General features: G+C 44.8%; 1 protein-coding gene across 1 annotated transcript in view; it reads left to right on the top strand.

Annotated features, from left to right (window-relative positions):
• The window catches only part of tmprss7 (transmembrane serine protease 7), a 155,507-nt gene extending 138,897 nt beyond the window's left edge, over positions 1–16,610 (top strand). Inside the window, exons 17-19 of the mRNA XM_072515515.1 lie at positions 6,641–6,909; positions 9,932–10,068; positions 16,422–16,610. Coding sequence (XP_072371616.1) covers positions 6,641–6,909; positions 9,932–10,068; positions 16,422–16,610 — 595 coding nt within the window. The remainder of the gene's footprint in view (positions 1–6,640; positions 6,910–9,931; positions 10,069–16,421) is intronic.
• The last annotated feature ends 2,806 nt before the right edge of the window (positions 16,611–19,416 follow it).

The raw sequence follows: 19,416 nt of genomic DNA, 5'->3' as shown, positions 1-19,416 counted from the left end.
GTGACTAAGCTGAGCCTTTCTTGCATATCTGTCCGGATTGTTCTGGGCACAGATGAAGCAATTCTCAATGTAATGAGTAACATTGGCTTTTAAGTCAGGCCACCGGCAGAGAGGTCTGAGGTGGGTTAGGGTGGGTTCAATGCCCTGGTGTCCATGATTGTCATGGAACTGACAAATAATTTGGTTCCTGTCCTGGCTGGGGACTACATAAATGCCGTCTTTTAAAATCACACCGTTATGTGTGGTTATCGCGTTTTTAAACTTATCATAAGGGGCTGGGAAGTTGCCTTTTAAAACTTCCCTGAGCTTCTCATCTTCTTTATGAGCATTTGCCAAATCTTGAATGTTGGTCTGTGAGACCTGAACCGCGTGTACTGGGGCGCTTTCGGGGGGGTTCCAAAAGTGACCATGTCTGGAACCTGCTTTCGCTCGGGCGTCTGCTTTAACGTTACCAGGGGGGAAGAACAATGATGACTACGAACATTAATAATACCATGTTTCCTATCTTTAGCTGTCTGTAGGATACGCCGGAGTAATGGGGCCGAGGGTAGGGGCTTTCCGTCTGCAGGAGTAGGAATTTGGTTAAACTGTTGCAGACATATAAACTGTCCGAATATATGTCGGCTGGGGTCGGAAACGAGTCGGGGTGATCTACAATGTACGCTATGGCTGCCAGTTCTGCTGCCTGCGAGCCTAAGTGTCCTGGTAATTTTAACGAAATCTCTTCTAGGGCGCGTCCCTGCGAATCCTCTACAAAATACCGCAACTGCTAATTCTTTTCCCATTTAAAACTGTGGAGGAGCCATCCACATAGATTCTAAGGAGTGCGCACGTGTCTGTGGGCTGGGGTCTTTGGTGTGTAGTACCTGCTTTCCTGGGAGCTGACTTAGGTATAAAGGGTCCTGTATTATGTTTAGTGGAGATGATCTCACACTCATGTGGGATACCCTGCATATTGTAAATTATCGGCTAGGAAAGTGTGGGTCTTGGTTCTCTTAACTGTTATGTTCTGTCCCTGTAAAAGAAGGGTCCAACGGGCTGCGCGGATTTGGCTGACTGTGCCATCCTTCAGGCGACCATCTAGTAGTAGCTGTGTTGGGGTGTGTTCGTTGAGAATGGTGATGGGGTTGAGTCCTGTAATGTAGGCGAAGTATTGTACTGCCCCAAAAACTGCGAGCAGGTGCCTTTCGCAGGCAGAAAATCCTTGCCCGACAGGATCTAACACGCGTGAGGCGTATGCAAGGTGCCTAAGCGATCATGTCATTCTTGGAGGAGCATGGCCGAAAGGGTTCGGTCGGTGCTTGCAACTTCAATTGTGTACGGGGAAAGTGGATCTGGGACCTGTAGTGCGGGGGCTGTGCTGAGGGCTCTTTTTAAAGCATCCACGGCATCCATGTGCTCTGGAAACCATTCCCAAGGTGCCTGCTTCTTGAGAAGTTCAGATAGGGGCGCTGCTTTTGTGGCAAAACCGTCGATATGGTTTCGGCAGTAGCCAACCAGTCCTAGAAATGACCGGAGGGCTGTTGCATTATGGGGAAGGGGCAATTTGACGAACGAGTCAATTCTCTTTTGCTCGATCTTGCGTTTACCATGCGTGATTACTGTACCCAAGTAAATCTGGGCCTTCTTGGTGTTCACTTTACATCCAATCTGTTGTAGGAGTCCTAAACATTTGGCGAGAAGCGAAATGTGCTCTCCTTTTGTGTCCGTCTGTAGTAGCAAATCATCTACATATTGGACCAAACAATCGGGTCGGGAAAATTTTGCTAATCCATTTGCCAGCTGTCGGTGGAAAATGGAGGGGGAGTTGTGGAAGCCTTGTCGAAGGCATGTCCACTTATATTGTTGTCCCTGGAATGTAAATGTGAATTTATATTGGCACGCTTTATCCAATGGAATGGACCAAAAGCCATTGCTAATGTCCAAAACCGAAAGAAATTGTGACTGTAGTCCCTGTTTGAGCATGGTCTCGGGACTCGTGGCTACGGTGGGGGCTGCTACTGGGGTTACTTTGTTCAGTTCCCGGTAATCAATGGTCAGTCGGCATGACCCATCGGGTTTCCTGACGGGCCAAATTGGTGAGTTATTCGTGGAGGCTACTGATCGGAGTACGCCTTGATCAAGCAGACTCTGTATCACCTTTGAGATTTCTCCCTCTGCTTCTTGGGGAAAACCGTACTGCTTTTGGGGTCTGGGGTCGGGACCTGTAATATTCACTAAGCCAGCGATCTTGCCACAGTCATGCTTGTGCTGTGTAAATGCTTCTTTGTGTTGCTGCAGGACTTCCTTAACTTGTTTGTCCTGACTAATGGCTCGAGGGTCGAACCAGAAGTCTCCTACTGCGCTGATTCTATTTTCATACTCTCCAACTGTGAGCGTGGCGGGGACTCATGCTGCCTTTGCCATTCTCCATACACATCTATTTACCGGATCAAATGATAGATTGTGGGAGCTCATTAAGTCAATTCCTAAGATGTGTTCGGCTGTCTGGGGTAGATCGACCAGAACTACGGGGTGTTTTGTTTTAATGTTCCCTATCTCGATTGCTACAGGGTCTGTGATGTGTCCCTGCTGTAAATGGCCTGTAAAACCGCTGAGTGTAATGGTGGGCCACGTGTCTCGCTGAAACATCGTGGAGGAATTGAGCGTGGTGCGGGACCCTCCTGTGTCCCAAAGGATTTCTACGGGTTTTCCCATGACTGTGCCTGCCACTATCGGTCTACCAGACTTGTCCTAAAGGGAGTCGCAGACCCAAGTTGGGGAGCCCGAACACCGTCAGTCGGTGCCGTTCATATCTGTGTCTCAGAACGGGCGCTAACGCTGTGGATTGGCTTTGCCCTATTCTTATTTAGAGTGCCTGTCTGTTGGTTTTCTGCTGCTTCTGGGGCGCATTGCACTCTCGTGCGTAGTATCCTAATTGTCCATAATTGTAACACTCCTGGGATTTGGGTTGCTGTGGGCTGTTCCTGCTCTCATTTACCCATGCAGGGTTATGGTGCGTCCTAACTGGATGCATGTCTGCCTGTTCTTCCTCTATTTTAACAAATGCGGTTTTGCCTTGGATGGACGTTCCCAAGTGCGGGACAATCTCTTCAAAACCCATTTCTTGTTGTGGGCCTCGTCTGAGGGGTCGTAATTTGCGCAAGCTCTCTGTCCTGTCTCTGTCGCATGAGAGACTAGGATGCAAGTCCATTTGGCCATATTATCGGAGGACAAATGGGCGTGGGCTAATTCTCCAAATACCGCTATAAAACGAATCCACAAGCGTCAGCAAACGCTGTGGGGTACTCTGTCTTCTTTTGCCTACACTTGTTTAGGGCTTTTACGGGGTCTCCTTTGTTACAGCCGATCACATCTAGGATCGCTGTGTGCATTTCTTGGAGTGAGCCTCCTCCTACATTCTGTGGGTCGGGAAGGGCTGCCACGACTGGAGGGTCGAGGCTTAAAACTGTGAACTTCACTTGCTCCTTTTCATCCAGGCCGTACATGGTCGCCTGCTGTTTTACTCTTGCAAAGTAATGGTGGGGGTCTGATGTGGGTAGGAACGGTGTAATCTTATCGCACGCGTCCCGTAATTGAGTGACGGTTAATGGGGTGGTGTATAGAAAATCTGGGTCTCCTTCTGTTGTGGCCCTGCGCTGTGTGGTGACAGGGTTCATAGGATTGTGTTCTACCTGTGCAGTCGGGGGTGGGGGTGCTTTTCGTTTTTGTCGTTTGTCCTGTGTACATGTTTCTATGGGCAGTCTCATTTAACTCCTGCCAATCGGGGCCATTTTCCTGGTCTAACTGGGGTCCAATCGTGCTCTGAAACCCATTCTGAACAGAAAGCAGAGATTGCAATTCTGCAATTTGCTTCCAGCACTTTGCGTGATCTACCGAGCTCTGCCTTTGTTCTGTCGTGGAAGTGTGGAGTGCTCGTAGGGCTGCTTTTAAGTTGTTGCACTGTTTCTGCAACTGCTCAACCTGTTGTTCGGTTTCCTGTCTTACCAAGACCGCACGTTGCGTGTCTTGGTAGGCCTTATCATATTGGGTCTGAAAACTACTCAAATGGGCGAGACAAGACTGGTGTGCCAGCTTGGCATCAGCCACCTCCTTGTCCCTCGCCGCTAACTGCTCTCTCAATTCCCTGTTCTCCTTCTCGAATTCGCTCACATCTCCTTTACTATTCCTGTCTCTCTCCTCAATCTCTCTATGGAGGGTCCTAACGACCTCCTCTGTGCCTCGCAATTGTGCCAAGCAGGACACGATTGCCACCGGCTTGCGAGCTTTCTTTATGGATCTCTGTCAGGTTCTCCCACCAAGCATGCCCTATACTTCCGGGACCTGTTTCATCATTGCCGCAGAATTCACTCCAAAGGGGCCATCCTTTCCCTTTGAGATATTTTCTGATCTCTTCTTCCCATACGGGACACTGTCCTACTCTACTGGTCGCTGTGACCTCGAATTCCTGGGGGTTCATAAGGCATTCCATTGCCTTCATTGTCATTTTTCTCTATCTCTGGGTTCTCTACTGAATTTGGAACAGGGGGTGATAAAGTGGTGATGTAAACACGGGTACGGCTTACGCTAATTTCCGGCCTACAAAACTCCCGACAGTTTTACGCAACAAAATTTCTCAGGTTTACCTTATATCCCTGTTAGTACGCATGCATTAACACACTTCCGAATCTTGAAGGTTTGATCAGTATCGTTCTTACACTTGTGGTTTTCTGTTCCAATTGGATTCCAATTCAAATTTGGGTTCTCTCGGAGTGACTAGGCCACTTCTAGGTCGAGTCCCGTCAGAGGTCGCCAGTAAATGTTGCTCTCTTTGGTTGGCTCTGAATATGGCGGTCAATATGGTCGCCTTCCTTAGTCCTAATTATGTTTGCTCTAGAGTCACCAGGTATCTTTCGATACCACCACAAGGTTCAAACCCGAATAGTGATCAAAGAGCCAATACACCGGCTAGTTAGTTCAAAGTCAATACTATTTATTTACGCACACAGTAATGTCTACTCATGCACGAAATACTACAGACTAAACTATCACTACTGCTAAAGCCTATACTTAGCTTCGGGCGCCCACTCAGTCGGAGGAACAATGGCCGTTGTTCGGATCTGAGGCTGCTGGGGTCGAAGTGGTAAAGGGGAACAGCTAAGGTTGTCCGTCTGGTAGCGTGCGTTGACCTTGGACTTATTTGCTTCTGGTGCAGCTGGTGGACAGGTCTCTCCGCTGTGAGAACCAAGTCCAAGAGAGCGATTGTCTCTTGGGGCCTTCTTCTTATACCCAAAGGGGCTTCGTGTGCTTTTGGGCGGGCCTTGAACTTGGCCCCAATTAATTGGACCACATCTTGATTATCCGCATTGATCCTGACCAATAAAGGGGTGGGTGCCCTGATGGCTGGGCATCTCCTAGGTGGCCGTTGGCCTGCTTTGTTTTCTGCTTTCGGTTTGGGGAACTGGCGCCGTGAGGTCTGGGGCCAGATCGATTACTTTAGTATCTTCCTTTGTTCCCAGAGATGGGCCATCCATATGCTAATGGGCCTACAGTTTCAGTCTTGTCTGGGTGCTGCGGCTCCAATATGAAGACAGGCTCTGTGCCTGCTTGCTTTCTTAACATTGTCCATTTTTCCCTGCAATCTTTGCAAATGTCCATTTTGTATTCTGGAAGTGGCCATCCCAGATGGCTACAATATCAACCTGCTTGATGCCTTTAAGGATTTGTGTTTATAGATATTAACGTCTCTCTGTTTTATTTACATTTTTCAAGTTTGTGTCGCACATTGTATCCTATCTTTCCCTATCAATCCTTCTAAAGTGTATTGCTTTACACTTCCCTGCATTGAACTTCATCTTTCAGGATTCTGCCCATTTAACCATTCTATATCATCCTGAAATCTATAACTATCTTTGTCATTATCTATTACTTTGCCAGTTTTGTATTATCTGGAAACTTTATACTATTGCTGTGTACATCTGCGACTAGCTTATTTATAAAAATTGACAAGAATTACAGATCTGAAACTGGCTCTTGAGGATTACCACTGTAAAGCTCCTCCCAGTCCGAAAAGTATCTGTCCAGTCCCACTCTCCTGCTTCCTATCACTGAGCTGGTTCCATATCCATACATCCAGCACTTTTGAATTCTATCTTCTTAACAAACTTTAAGCATAATAGGAATAAGAGGGATATCAAAGAACATGAACTTTTAAAATTGGAATTAAGCAAAAATTGCTTAACATAATAACTTTTCCCCAAAATTATTCAACAAAGAAGACACTATAGCAACATGTCACTCTTTATATAATTGTAATAGCAACCATGCCTACACTCTAAAAGTATTTTATTGGCTGAGAATGAGAGAGTGACTATATGAATACATGTGCATTTCTTCTTTACTTCTGTATTCAGTGGTCTAGATTCAGTGGTCTAGAAATTCATCGACAACATTCCCACTTAACACCTCTATTAAAATAACAAAGCCATTTATGTGGTAATTACATGATATAATTCTTAGGCTCAGACTTATTTGTAAAAATCAGAATAGTTTTCCTGTTGAATATTACAAATAGTACTCAGTTCATTGTATTGTATAGCATAAGGAACCCTGTTGTAAAAGTCTGTTCCTGAAACAAATGGTTAACTTTTTATTTTTTAAGGTTGTCCGATCCCAGACAATGGGTAGCTCATTTAGGAATGCGTTCTCAAGGAAATGCAAAGTTTACAAGTGAACTCAAAAGAATCCTTGTCCATGAATACTATAATGGTCGAACCTTTGACTATGATATTTCATTGCTACAACTGAAGAAAACGTGGCCAGATACACTTGCATCAGCGATCCAACCAATTTGTGTCCCTTCACTGACTCAAGTGGTGCCCAATGGAGAGAGGTGCTGGGTGACAGGTTGGGGGCAAAAACAGGAAACAGGTAAGAATATCATGAAGGTGCAATGTTGTACCTGAAATAAAGGACTGTATTACCATAAATCATGCACCTTATTACTTGTGAAAAGATTCACAGTTAATTGCAGTAATGCTCTGCACTATTCCCTACTTGAACATGTCCACTGTTTCGATTTCGGGCAACTATTTTAAGCTGAGTAGGACCATTCACAGCCTTGGAGTTGTTCTGATCCCGAGATGAGTTTCCATCCAATTAGCCATATGGTTATTAGGACTACTGTTGTAAATGTGAAGTTTATAAAATTGTTATGTTTCAAACTGTCTCTTTTAAGGCAAAAAGAAGTCTGAACAGGACCATGTGATCTGCTTCAAATTCTGTGCCACAAAAAGCTTGGGGTGGCAGAGTGGTTAGCATTGCTGCCTCACAGCACCAAGGGCCCAGGTTCAGTTCTGGGTGACTGTGGGGAGTTTGCATGTTCTCCCTGTGTCTACGTGTGTTTCCTCCCAGAGTCCAAAGATGTGCAGGTTAGGTGGATTGGCCATGCAAATATTGCCCCTTAGTGTCCAAAGGTCAGGTGGGGTTGCAGGGATAGGTCGGGAGATTGGGCCTAGGTTGAGTGTTCTTTAGGAGGCTCGATGCAGACCTGATGGGCCGAACGGCCTCCTTCTGCACTGTAGGGATTCTATGATTCTATGACTATGAGGATGGGAGGCCCAGGGTGAGACAGGCTGTCCTCCAATCCTCAAAGGCAATTAGGGATGGACATTAAAAGCTTGCCTTTGCTTTGCCAGCGACACGACATCCCGCAAATTAATTTAAAAGGGCTTTGGTCATATGTCCTGATTTCTCCTTTAGTGGTTCAGTGTCCAAAATTTCAAAAATGTTTTGATTGATATCACACTTCTTAAGTGTCTTGGGATGTTTTACTATGTTAAATGCACGATAAGTTGTCGTTGAACAATGATTAATGATCAAAAGTCGGAAATGAAAGTTTTCCTTACAATATACTTAGTTGCGGGCATAAAGTGGTGACAAAATGATAAAAGCTTACAAATTACTGCAGCACTAACAAAAATGTTTAACATTCATTACGCTTTCCTTCAACTGCTTTAAGGGCTGATTTAAGCCACGTAAAATAATAGGATGCCATGGAATCATTTTACATTTTCCTGAGAGAAAAGATGGTATCTTGCTTTAATGTCTCATTCAAAAATATGCCTCCAACAATGCAGCATTTCCTCAGTCTAGACTATACAAAGTAAAATCTTTGCAATGGGGCTTGAACCCACAATTTGATTCAAGAAAAGTGTACTACCAATGAGCCTCAGCTGTCCCAGGGTCATTCTTGTCTAAAGTTTTTTCTCGATGCATAAATGTTCGTGTTTAATCTTACTGACAATTATACAGGATTGCAATGCATCCAGTTCTTTTTGAATTTGTTTGCCAACAGTTTCTTACAGAATTAATACAATGAATCGTCACTGGTCTCCTCTGTTAATACTATGTTAATTCTGTTAACATGCACAGATGAAGGGCATTATTTAATGAAGTGTTTGGAACACTTGTAAAGAGAGACTGGTCTACAGCCATACCAGTCTGAAATAAGCCCGATATCAGAAGCTGGTACCAGTGGGGATTTGGCATGAAGGGCGTTGCGTGGAGTAGTCCCATACAGCCGTGGATTGAGATAGTTCATGGACTCCCAGGCTGCCTACATTTTCTGTGGCCTTCTGGAGTCCTTATTTCATGTGTACATAGTTTGTGTGAGATTGCAGTCCCATTTTGAATATCTGAGAGAGCTAAATTTTGGCTGTCCTTCAACCCCACACTCCTGGGGCTGGATTCTCCGCACCCCGGCGCTGAAATTGCGTTTGACGCTGGGGCGGAGAATCCAGTTTCACGCATGAAATCGGGACTGGCGCCGGTTTCGCGATTCTCCGCCTCCCAAAAAGCCGCGTATCCACCACCTGCGCCCATTACTTGAGGCGCGCCCTGCTATTCTCCGCCTCCGACCGGCCGACGTCCCAACAGCATATTTCTAGTGAGGCCCTGCCGTTCGGGATACTCGGGCGGCGGCTGCGGAGGGTGGGGTTGCCTCATACGGGACTGGGCCTTTATTGTGCTGGCGATCCGGGTTGGGCGCGCAGCTGGTCGGTGGCACTATTTCCACAGTCGAGATCCACGGTCTGAGTCCGCCATGGAGCACTGCGCAGCCGCTGGTGATCGGCGCCATGCACATGCGCGGCCTCTGACCTGGATGTGCGGGGGCAGTATCGGCTCCTGGAGCTGCGAGCTCTATGACAACTACCAGCTAACCTCCCGCAGAGCCAGTTTTTCTGGTGTAAAAGACCACAGTTTTCATGATGGTGTGGGGTCATAGTCCCTGAACCGGAGAATCCAGCCCCTGATCTTTGGCTACTTGCTGGAGAGGGGTGCAGGTGGGTTGTAGGACCTTCTTGTTAGTCTGTTCCTGCGCCTGGCCAAGGTGACCATTAATAAGTCCAGAAAGCAGGTGGTTGAGGAGGTTGTTCGGCCCAACGGTCTGTCCCTCATCTGTCCCAACATTCATGGCTGGGTGTCCCTGGAGGGTGAGCACATGGTGTCCGGCGGTAAGCTTGAGGCAACCGCGACTGATGGGAACCTCAGGAACTGGAGTGCATCATCAGCCTCCAAAATTATATTTAAGTTGTCAAATTAAGTTTCCTTTTAAGTTTGTCTTTTGTTACAGTGCCCCTTTATGGAGCTGTCAATTTAATTAGCAAACTTGTTAATTAGTTATTTTAGCTCTATTGGTTTATTCAGAGTGTAAAGAGACACTATTGGGATTCTGGGTTAGTAGGTGCTGACAGACATTTATAATGCTGCATTCTGTGAATAAACCTATTATCAAGTGTTGGTATCTAATCTTATACTTTACCAATTGGCTTGGGATCTATGTAACAACCTCCAAATCTTTTCAAGCATTTACTCTGGTACCAAATTAAGACTTAAAATTCTACTGTTAAGTAATACTTTTGAAACTTTATTTTTTTCTGCCTGACCGAAGACAATAGTGATCCCACAGTTCTTCAACAAGCTGAGGTTGAAATCATAAATCAATCGCTCTGCCGTTCCACATATGGACTCATCACCCCTCGCATGCTTTGTGCAGGATTACTGTCAGGGAAAAGAGATGCTTGTCGTGTAAGTATAAAAGCAAATACCTTTACCAAAAGTTAACATCGAACTTGATAAACTTTTTACTCTACACAAAAATTGATAATTATTCAGATTTTCTGTTTCTATGAAGCATGAAAATGCACAATCAGTTAGCAAAGGAGTAGTTAGCAATATTGTATTTTGCACAACTATTGTTCAAAAAACATTGCATTTCTTAGAACGACTACAGATGCAGTCGTTTAATACATTACAGCTGATGTTCTTTGTAACTAACGCTCCAGAAATTCTTGAAAAATGGTACAGCAGTCACACCAGATAGGTTATATTAGTCAGCGGTGTCTTTGCAAGAACGGCCATGCAACAGCAGCACCCTCTCCCATGACAACACGCTAACATGCTAATCACTCAAAACCACTCCATTGGGTGGGAAATGTTGTTTGCTTGCCTGACACCAGATCCTCAAAGCAACTGCCCTACTTTGAACTAATTTTTAGCTGTAGACTCTCAGGAGGATAGCAGAAATGCTTTTGGGATGTCCTCAAGCATCCCTGCAAACTGATCTCTGGCTTGCGGCCAACCAAAATGGGGAAGGTTTATTTGAGAAAGCACAAACCACATCGAAAGACTTTGTCAGGAGCACGTGGAGGCAGAATCGAGGTATGTGGGAGGTCACACAAACCTCCAAGCACCTCATCTACCCGATCCTTCAGGCACCACCTGCTCGACACGTGACAGGCTGCAGATCATGCATTGGACTTACCAGCCATCTCAGAACCCATCAAGCCGGAGTGGATGCAAGTCATCCTTGATCAAGAGGAACTGCCGAAGAGAAGAGAAGATTGATCGCACAAAATGTGTATTCCTGTGTGAGAAAAATTAGAACAGCCATGTGGTGTGGAAGCATATTTACAGAGTGACATGCTTCATATGCGTGCATGCAAATGTTTGAGCAAATTGTAATACATTGTGTTTGTTGTCATCCTGGGCTAGTGCGCGGTCAATTCCAGCCCCATTTGACCTGGAGTCACAACACAGATGGAATTAGATTATATTTAAAATACTCAAGGCCCCTAGTTGAGCCCAATAAACCACAGTCACCAGGTTTGAAACTTCAACAAGTAACCTTTAGTTATGGACAGCATTATAATTAAATGGACAGAAAATGCAACTGACTATCTACTACCTCTTTTCCAACACGCTCCCCCTTTCTAACCACCCCCACTATCTACACACACACACACAGACAAACAATGGGGGAAATGGTGGTGGAATGATAAAGAAGATATCAATAAAAATAAAAGAATAAGTATCTTTGATGTACTGGGATGACTTCTAGTGAACGTTTTCCTGAAGTTCAGATATCTCTTCCTTCTGGGCTTTCTCTGGCAATGTCGTCTACCTTCTCTGCAGACTCAAGCATCAATCAGCAAAGTATGTGTCAGGCACTCCTTTCAGAACAATAGAACAGTTCTTTCACTTCAAGCAGGAGAGAGAGAGAAAGAACATTGCTTTCACTTCCAAAGTATAAATACTTCTGCCCAGAGTTCTCTCAAAAAAATCACGCAGGAACCAATCATGGACGTTGTCAGGCAGAACACTGTCCCTGGCCATCCCACCAGTTGCCACTTAACCAACAAAGCCAACTTCACCCCAACCCTGGTTCCTAAGATCCACTCGGTGCTGAAGAGTCTGGCTTTCCCTCTCAAAAAACAAAACATGGGAACAGTGTCCTGACAAGCAGACTGGTTCAACTTTGAGTCTTCTGTTTTTAGAGGCCTATTCCGATTATGGGTCCACAGACCAAAATCTTAAAATAACATTTTAAAAATGGGTACAAAGGAAATAAACAGAAAGGACTCGAACAGACCACCCCTCTTAGAAGGATGAAACATTATTGCAAAGGATGCTTCATCACAAGATATGCGACATGAACCACAAAACACACATCCATTTATCCTTCCTTTCCCACTGCATAAGTTCCCCCAATCCTTATCTGCCACTTATCGACACGTAAACCCATGACAGTGCATTGTCCTTTCTAGGAATAGGCACAATTTTTACACTGAAAGGTTGTAACAATAAACTCCAGTGGATCAATCTTGCATTCAGAGTTTTAAATGTTTCCATAAACGCAAGTGGATTATGGTCAGTTTAGACTAAGCTTTACTTATTATCATGCCGAACATAATCTTCAAAATGCTGAAGGGCTAGTAGCAATGCCAAGGCTTCCTTCTCAATGGTGGAATAAGTTCATTGGCATGGACATAGTTTCTCCAAAAGTATCTCACCAACCTCTCTATTCTGGGTTCATCATCCTGCAGTAATAGTGCTGCCATCTCCAGGTTTCTGGCATCTGTGGCCATTTGAAAGGGTTTAGAAAAATCAGTGGCAGCCAACACTGGTTCGTTTACCAATATGGCCCTCAATCTCTCAAAGCTTTTGGCATTCTGCGGCCCATACCATTTTTGCTTGTTTCTGCAATACATCAGTCAAAGGGGATTTCTTGATTAATAAGGGGATCAGGGGTTATGGAGAGAAGGCAGGAGAATGGGGATGAGGAACATATCAATCATGATCAAATGGTGGAGTAAACCCAATGGACAAAATGGCCTAATTCTGTTCCTATATCTTAAGGTCTTATGGTAAAGGTACTAAATGTTAGGTACAAATTTTCCATAACACCCTCACATGTCTAGGAATCTCATAATCCCCCATTTTGTTTTGAGAACAGGGAAATCTAGTAACCCCCTTATCTTGGCTGTTCTGGGTACAACTTGTCTCGCTCCCACAATGTGCTCATTTTTGTAGGTCATTTTTGCTTTGGCAAATTCAGCTTTGACCAAATTGACGGATAAATCGGCCAACTACAGTTGTTTAAATAACTTCTCCAATTGTCCTACATGCTCCCTGCATATGTCACTGTAAACTACCATGTCGTCCAAATAGACGCAAAGTTAGGCACCCTAGTCACTACTTTTTGAATCCAAACGGCATCATTTTACACTGATACAATCTCCTTGGAGTCATAAAGGCAGATCTGTCTTTAGCCCCGGGTATTAAAGGTACCTACCAAAACCCCTTTAACAAATCGATTTTCAAGAGGCACGAGGCACTGCCCATCCTATCGATATAGTCCTCCAACCTGGAAAATTGGATACAAATTTGTTTTGGTGATGGCACTGACCTTCTGGTAGTCTATACAGAACCAAGTTGTATCTGACGGAGGTACTAACACGACGGTGAATTCCAGCTACTCTTACTCGGTTCAATTAAATGATTCTCCAACATGCATTGGATTTCCACTTCTATCTGAGCTAGTTTCTGTGGGTTCAGTCGATATGGATGTTGTTTTACTGGGTTGGAGTCAAATATGTCTACATTGTATTCAGTTAATGTAGTGCACCCCGTGTTTCCCTACAAATCTTCTCATGCTTTTGCAATAGCCTTATGAGATCTTTTCATTGTTCTTTTTCTAAGTATGCAAACTCAGTATCTAACTGTCCTAATATTACCGCATTTGCTAGTCATACCACAGGAGGGTCGCTCTGTGAATTGTCAACCTCTTCTCCTACCTCACACTTACTATCTCTGTTCTCTTCCACTACTTCTACCACCTGATACACTGGTTCCTTCCTATCTTCTTCCCTACAATGATATTTCTTCAACATATTTATGTGGTGTTGCTCTATTAATAATGTTGGTGAACCACAAGCCTTCCCTTATATCGATCAAATGACCACACGACCAGTTAGTTAGTTCAAAAGATGGTTTATTTACATACACAAGAGTTATCTCGCCATGCAAACACAATATCTATTACGAGTTAAAATACACCTATCAGCTACAATAACCTATACTTAACTTCAGAGCAACCAGCACTGTGCAAATGGATAAGGCCTTTATCTGGATTTCACTTGGCTGGTTCGAAGAAAGTGGCTCTGTCTCTGCTGGGCTCATCCGTCAGGTAGCGATCATTGGTCTTGAACTTAGCTGGCTGTTCCTGCTGCAATTGGGCTGGCACAGGTCGGATCCAAAAGAGACAGAACACATGGCAGTGCTCTCTTTTATCCCTCTGGGATTTCGCGCTCTTTGGGGCGGTCCTTAACCTTGGACCCAATAGTTCGACAGAGCTCTGATCACTGTCTTCAATTTCGGCCAATAAAGGGGCGGGTGCCTTGGTAGCTGGGCGGGTCTTTAGCGGTCATTGACCTTGGTGGTTGGGTTTCTGAGTAAAGGGAGTGGCGCCGATCAGTCTGTGGCTGTACCGGTTGCTTGATTGGAGTTCTATTGTCCTGGGAAAATGGGCCATTAAAATGCAAACGAGCAGGCCTGGTTACCTGTGTTTCAGATACATATAGGCTCTGTATCTGTCTGAGTCCTGGTTTGGCCAAAATTCCCATGGTCCTTTGCAGGTGTCCATTTTAGATGGCTACAGTGGCATAGTCATTCCTTCTTTCTACAGTCTTGAGTATCTATTAGGTAAGTCACCTGACTCACCCTCCTCACTACCTCGTAGGACAAAGAAGAAAAGGTAAAAATAAAAACTTGACTGTTTAATATCATCTAAACAGTTAACCCGAAGGAATGAAACTCCATATTTGCTAAGCAAGAAGGGTTGATTGGCTATCATTAACAATTACAAAAGGTATGCTGATAATTACTAGACTTAGCCTTGTAACTAATCATTTGCAAATGCAGAAATCTCATGATAATTACAGGGCCGTTATGTGTGAGGTGCCTGTCATAATATACATCTATGTATACAATGGAGTGCAGACAGGCAGTGATTGACACACAGGATGACCAGTAAGCACACAGAACAGAACAGCCAATCACCAGACAGGACACGACCATGATAAAGCCAGAGGGCACCAGTTTTCCCGCTCTCTCGGGACCCAGCCTCTGAGACAGTCAGAGCTCGTGAGCTAGCCAGTGCCTCCACCATGTGGTAGCTAGGTTAGTCTGGTCAGGCTAGTGTCAGGTCTCCAGTCAAGTCAGCATAGTGTCAACCCACAGTTGAACATGTATAATAGTTTGTATGTTGAATAAAATCGTGTTGCATTTTATCAAGTGTTGGAGGTCTGTCTCTCGCTACACTGCATCAAGTGCAGTTCACCTCGACCCAGCCTACCCAACACATCATGGTAACAGCTGAGTGATGCTGAAAATTTGACGGACCTACCGTGAGTGAATCAGCGCTGACCAGCAAACAGCCATCCGGTGACATGGAAAACGTCCGTCCTCCTCCGCAGCTCTGCATCGCCGGCAACCTCGGTGCAAATTGGAGGATCTTCAAACAAAAGTTCCAACTCTATCGCGAAGCCTCCGATCGTGAGGCCGCATCGGACTCCAGGAAAATCGCACTATTCCTCTCCACAGCTGGGGACCACACCATCCACATCTATAACTCCCTTATATTCGCTGAAGGCGAAGACAAGACGAAATTTAAAACAGTCCTACTGAAGTTCGACAGCCGCTGCGACATTGAAGTGAATGAGAGTTTTGAACGGTACGTTTTCCAGCAGAGGCTTCAGGGTAAGGATGAACTTTTTCAATCCTTTCTGACCCATCACCGCATCCTCGCGCAGTCATGTAACTATGACTCGACCACTGATTCCATGATCCGGGATCAGATCATTTTCGGGGCCCACTCCGATTCCCTTCGCCAGCAGCTCCTGAGCGTCAAGCAGCTCACCCTCACCATCTCCATCGAAACGTGCGTTCTCCACGAACATGCTAACAATCGGTACTCCCACATCGGGGCGGCAGAAATGGCAAAGCTAACCTCCCACGAGGCGGAACGGGTGCAGGCCATCACACAAATGCAGGGCCTAAGTATCGACGAGAGTGGCCATTACGCGCACTTTTCAATCACCAGACAGGACATGACCACTATAAAGCCAGAGGGCACCAGCTTTCCCGCTCTCTCGGGACCCAGCCACTGAGACAGTCAGAGCTCGTGAGCTAGCCAGTGCCTACACCATGTGGTAGCTCGGTTAGTCTGGTCAGGCTAGTGTCAGGTCTCCAGTCAAGTCAGCATAGTGTCAACCCACAGTTGAACATGTATGATAGTTTGGATGTTGAATAAAATCGTGTTGCATTTTATCAAGTGTTGGGGGTTTGTCTCTCGTTACACTGCATCAAGTGCAGTTCACCTCGACCCAGCTACCCAACATATCAATGCCATTTTCACAAAGCTAACAGTGGAGCAGCACAAATTAGCAATGTGGCAATTCACCATTTACTGGCCAATTTTGACATGGAGCCATGTCGTTTGGGCACCATTCTTTTTCTGGCAAAATCTGGCCAATAAAGCTTTTAATTTGTAATATTTATTTGTATAGCCAGTATTTTCAGGACTCTGATTGATGTTGCAGGGTGACTCTGGAGGACCATTATCTTGTCAAGAAAGAATTGGTGGAAGATGGTTTTTGACTGGCATTGTTAGCTGGGGTTATGGATGTGGAAGACAAAATTTTCCTGGAGTCTACACAAGAGTATCAAAGTTTGCCACTTGGATCCAGCAGTATGTGTCTGTTTTGCCAATTACTGATGATTTTATATAATTACAACCTTGGACTTTTTAATGAAACTTGATATATGTTTACATTCTGAAGGATTACAAGTTTATCAAAGTGATAATAATGTAAACCAAACTCTTTAATTTTCTATTTATGACAACAAAATTTCCAAAATTATAAGACTGTGAAAATTATATGAATGACTTTACTTATGTAACAAAAGAAAGATATAACACACAAAATTGGCAGAAAATTTAAATCCAGTTTATATACTTTAATATGGTTGTTTACAACACATCTGTGTTATGTTAGGGGTTATCTTATTTCAAGTGGTATTACTGTAAAATGAACCAATGTTGTTTGATGAAAACTTGGAAATAATGAGATCCAGAAACTGAGCGATTCACCTTTTTTTGGTCTAGATCCGAGCGACAAAAATCTAGATACAATAGCAGCCAACTTGCACAGTTTATTCTACCTTTCAGGGACAATATCTAGACGTGGGTCTTTACTGCTTGTCAGAAACATTAAATGTTATACAGTTCATTGTATTTACTTTGAGTTAAAAGAAAAATAATATTCTTTGAAATGTGCTTTTGCTGTTTGTTGTTTTGATCCAGCTCAATCCAATCAATTTTTGTGTTGACCTACCACGCGATTTAACAGCCGTGGTGTGCCCGACTTTGGTCGCGACGCAGCCGGTAAATCTTGCGAGAGGCCGGTCGCGAGATTTACCCGGCTCGCCATGCCTCGCGGGATCTAATAGGACCTTGAGAGACGTCGCGATCTGGATCCTGCCCATGGACCTAAATTGGCACTTCAATGTGCAGTTAGCCTGGTCTCCACAAACGGGGACCGGGCAGTACGGCAATTAGGGGGGGTTCTCACAGGTAATCGGAGACTCCCAGGTGGTTGGCCTCTGGGCAGGGTGGCACCTTGGCACTGCTGATGCTATCTGGGCACCTTGGCAGTATCAACCTGAGTGCCCGCAGTGCCTGGTTGCAAGACTGGCAGTGCCATGGTACCAAGGTGGCATTTTGCCCATGCTGGGGATCAGACACGAGTGCCCTGCCCTTACGAGGTTGGTTGTGGGGAACTCGAGAACCCCCCCCCCAACTGGTAGTTGGGAAGTGAAGGGGGAGTCTGTGGGTCACGTTTGGGGATCGAGAGCGGCATTTAAAAATGTTGTCCCGATCTCTTCCTGCCTTGACGTGTGGAGCCCCTCTGTGCTGGAAATGAAAGCAAATGCGGTCTCGGCGGGGCCTGTTCGATAGCGGGGTTGTTCCCAGCGCTTGCAACACTCCAATAAACCTGTCCAAAATGGGACTCTTTTTTTCTGCAAAATCGCGCCCCTAATGTATCTGATGTTTTTGTGATATTTTGATAAACATATGGGCTGCATTTGCATCAGAAATAACTTTTACTCCAGTTATTTATGTGTGAGGGTGAGGTGTGAGGATTAAATATGGCTGCCCTGTATTAGGAAAATATGCAAATTAGTGTAGTTCTGGGAGAGATAAGTGCCATTCTCCAAAAATGCTCAAAACGATCTCCCTCCCGCTACCTTTAGTAGTAACTAACAACAAGTAACTAATAGAACAAAAATACAATTGTTTAATATTGACCAATAATTTTCTTGTATATTCCAGTCAATTTTAAATGTGGAATTCAGGTGTTACTCCAGAGTCTTTTACATATATGAAAGCAGATATGGAGTATATAATTATACCCCAATTTACATTATTTCAGCATCACGACAGGCATTGGGGGGGGGCTCTGATTGAAGCTCTGCTTATTCACATGCTGCTGTTGCCATTGCTCTGGATCAACATGAAAACAATGTGTGGCAAATATCCGCAAGGTTTGTGCTTTATTGTGAAGGATGCTAGCCCAGGGGGAGAGAGGTCACCTATTAATCCACTTGTAATTCACATTTGAAATAGAGCAGTCAAATGGACTCCCTTTTCTTGGTGTAATAGTTGAGAAATCTGCCAGGGGGTTTCTCTACCATGGTATACTGTCAGCATGCTTTCACTGGTCAACATATGCATACAGTTCCACATGATGTAAGCTTGGCCTTATTGGCAACCTTGTAAATAGGACTTGAGCCATTTGCTCCCCATGCATGCTTGATGCTGAAATAGGCTGCATCAAAGGCGTCCTGTGGGATGATGGGTACCTTGATGAGATTTGCACTGTATATCTCAAAACCTCATTAACAGTCTTAAGGCCATCAGTTTCTGCCCTGAAAAGTGTCCAATCTGTCTCAGATTACCCTGTAAGGGCAAGGTACCTCAAAGGTTTGAGCAACAGGTGAAGCTGGCTGTTTGACACTGCGATTATGCAATAGCAACACAAGTGGCATTCACCACTAACGGGAGCTGCCATCAAGCCAAAAATTATGTTCTGCTTTTCACAAAATCAGTAATGTGGTATATGAATTTCAGTGTCAGTGCAATGCTATTATGTATGCTGTATGTCCCAAAGATTGGCAGATTGTATCAAACAGTATTTCGCAACCACTGTTCGCAATGGGCAAGGTACAGACCGTACCTGACCAGCCTATGCTTGCAAAACTCAAAACATAGTGCCCAACATTAGATGTGTTTCTGCGACTGGACAACATTTGCGATATAATCCTCAAGTGTGCTAAGAATTTGGGTTGGTATGGTGGCACAGTGGTTAGTACTGCTGCCTCACAGCGACAGGGACCTGGGTTCAACTACGGCCTGGGTGACAGTGTGGAGTTTGCACTTTCTCCCCGTGTTTGCATGGGTTTCCATCAGGTCTTCCCATTTCATCCCACAGTCCGAACATGTGCAGTTTAGGTGGATTTGCCATGCTAAATTGC

This window comes from Scyliorhinus torazame, chromosome 8 (assembly GCF_047496885.1).
Source record: "Scyliorhinus torazame isolate Kashiwa2021f chromosome 8, sScyTor2.1, whole genome shotgun sequence".
Taxonomy (NCBI): domain Eukaryota; kingdom Metazoa; phylum Chordata; class Chondrichthyes; order Carcharhiniformes; family Scyliorhinidae; genus Scyliorhinus; species Scyliorhinus torazame.
Note: the sequence above shows the minus strand (reverse complement) of the source record. Positions and strands in the feature narration are given on the sequence as shown.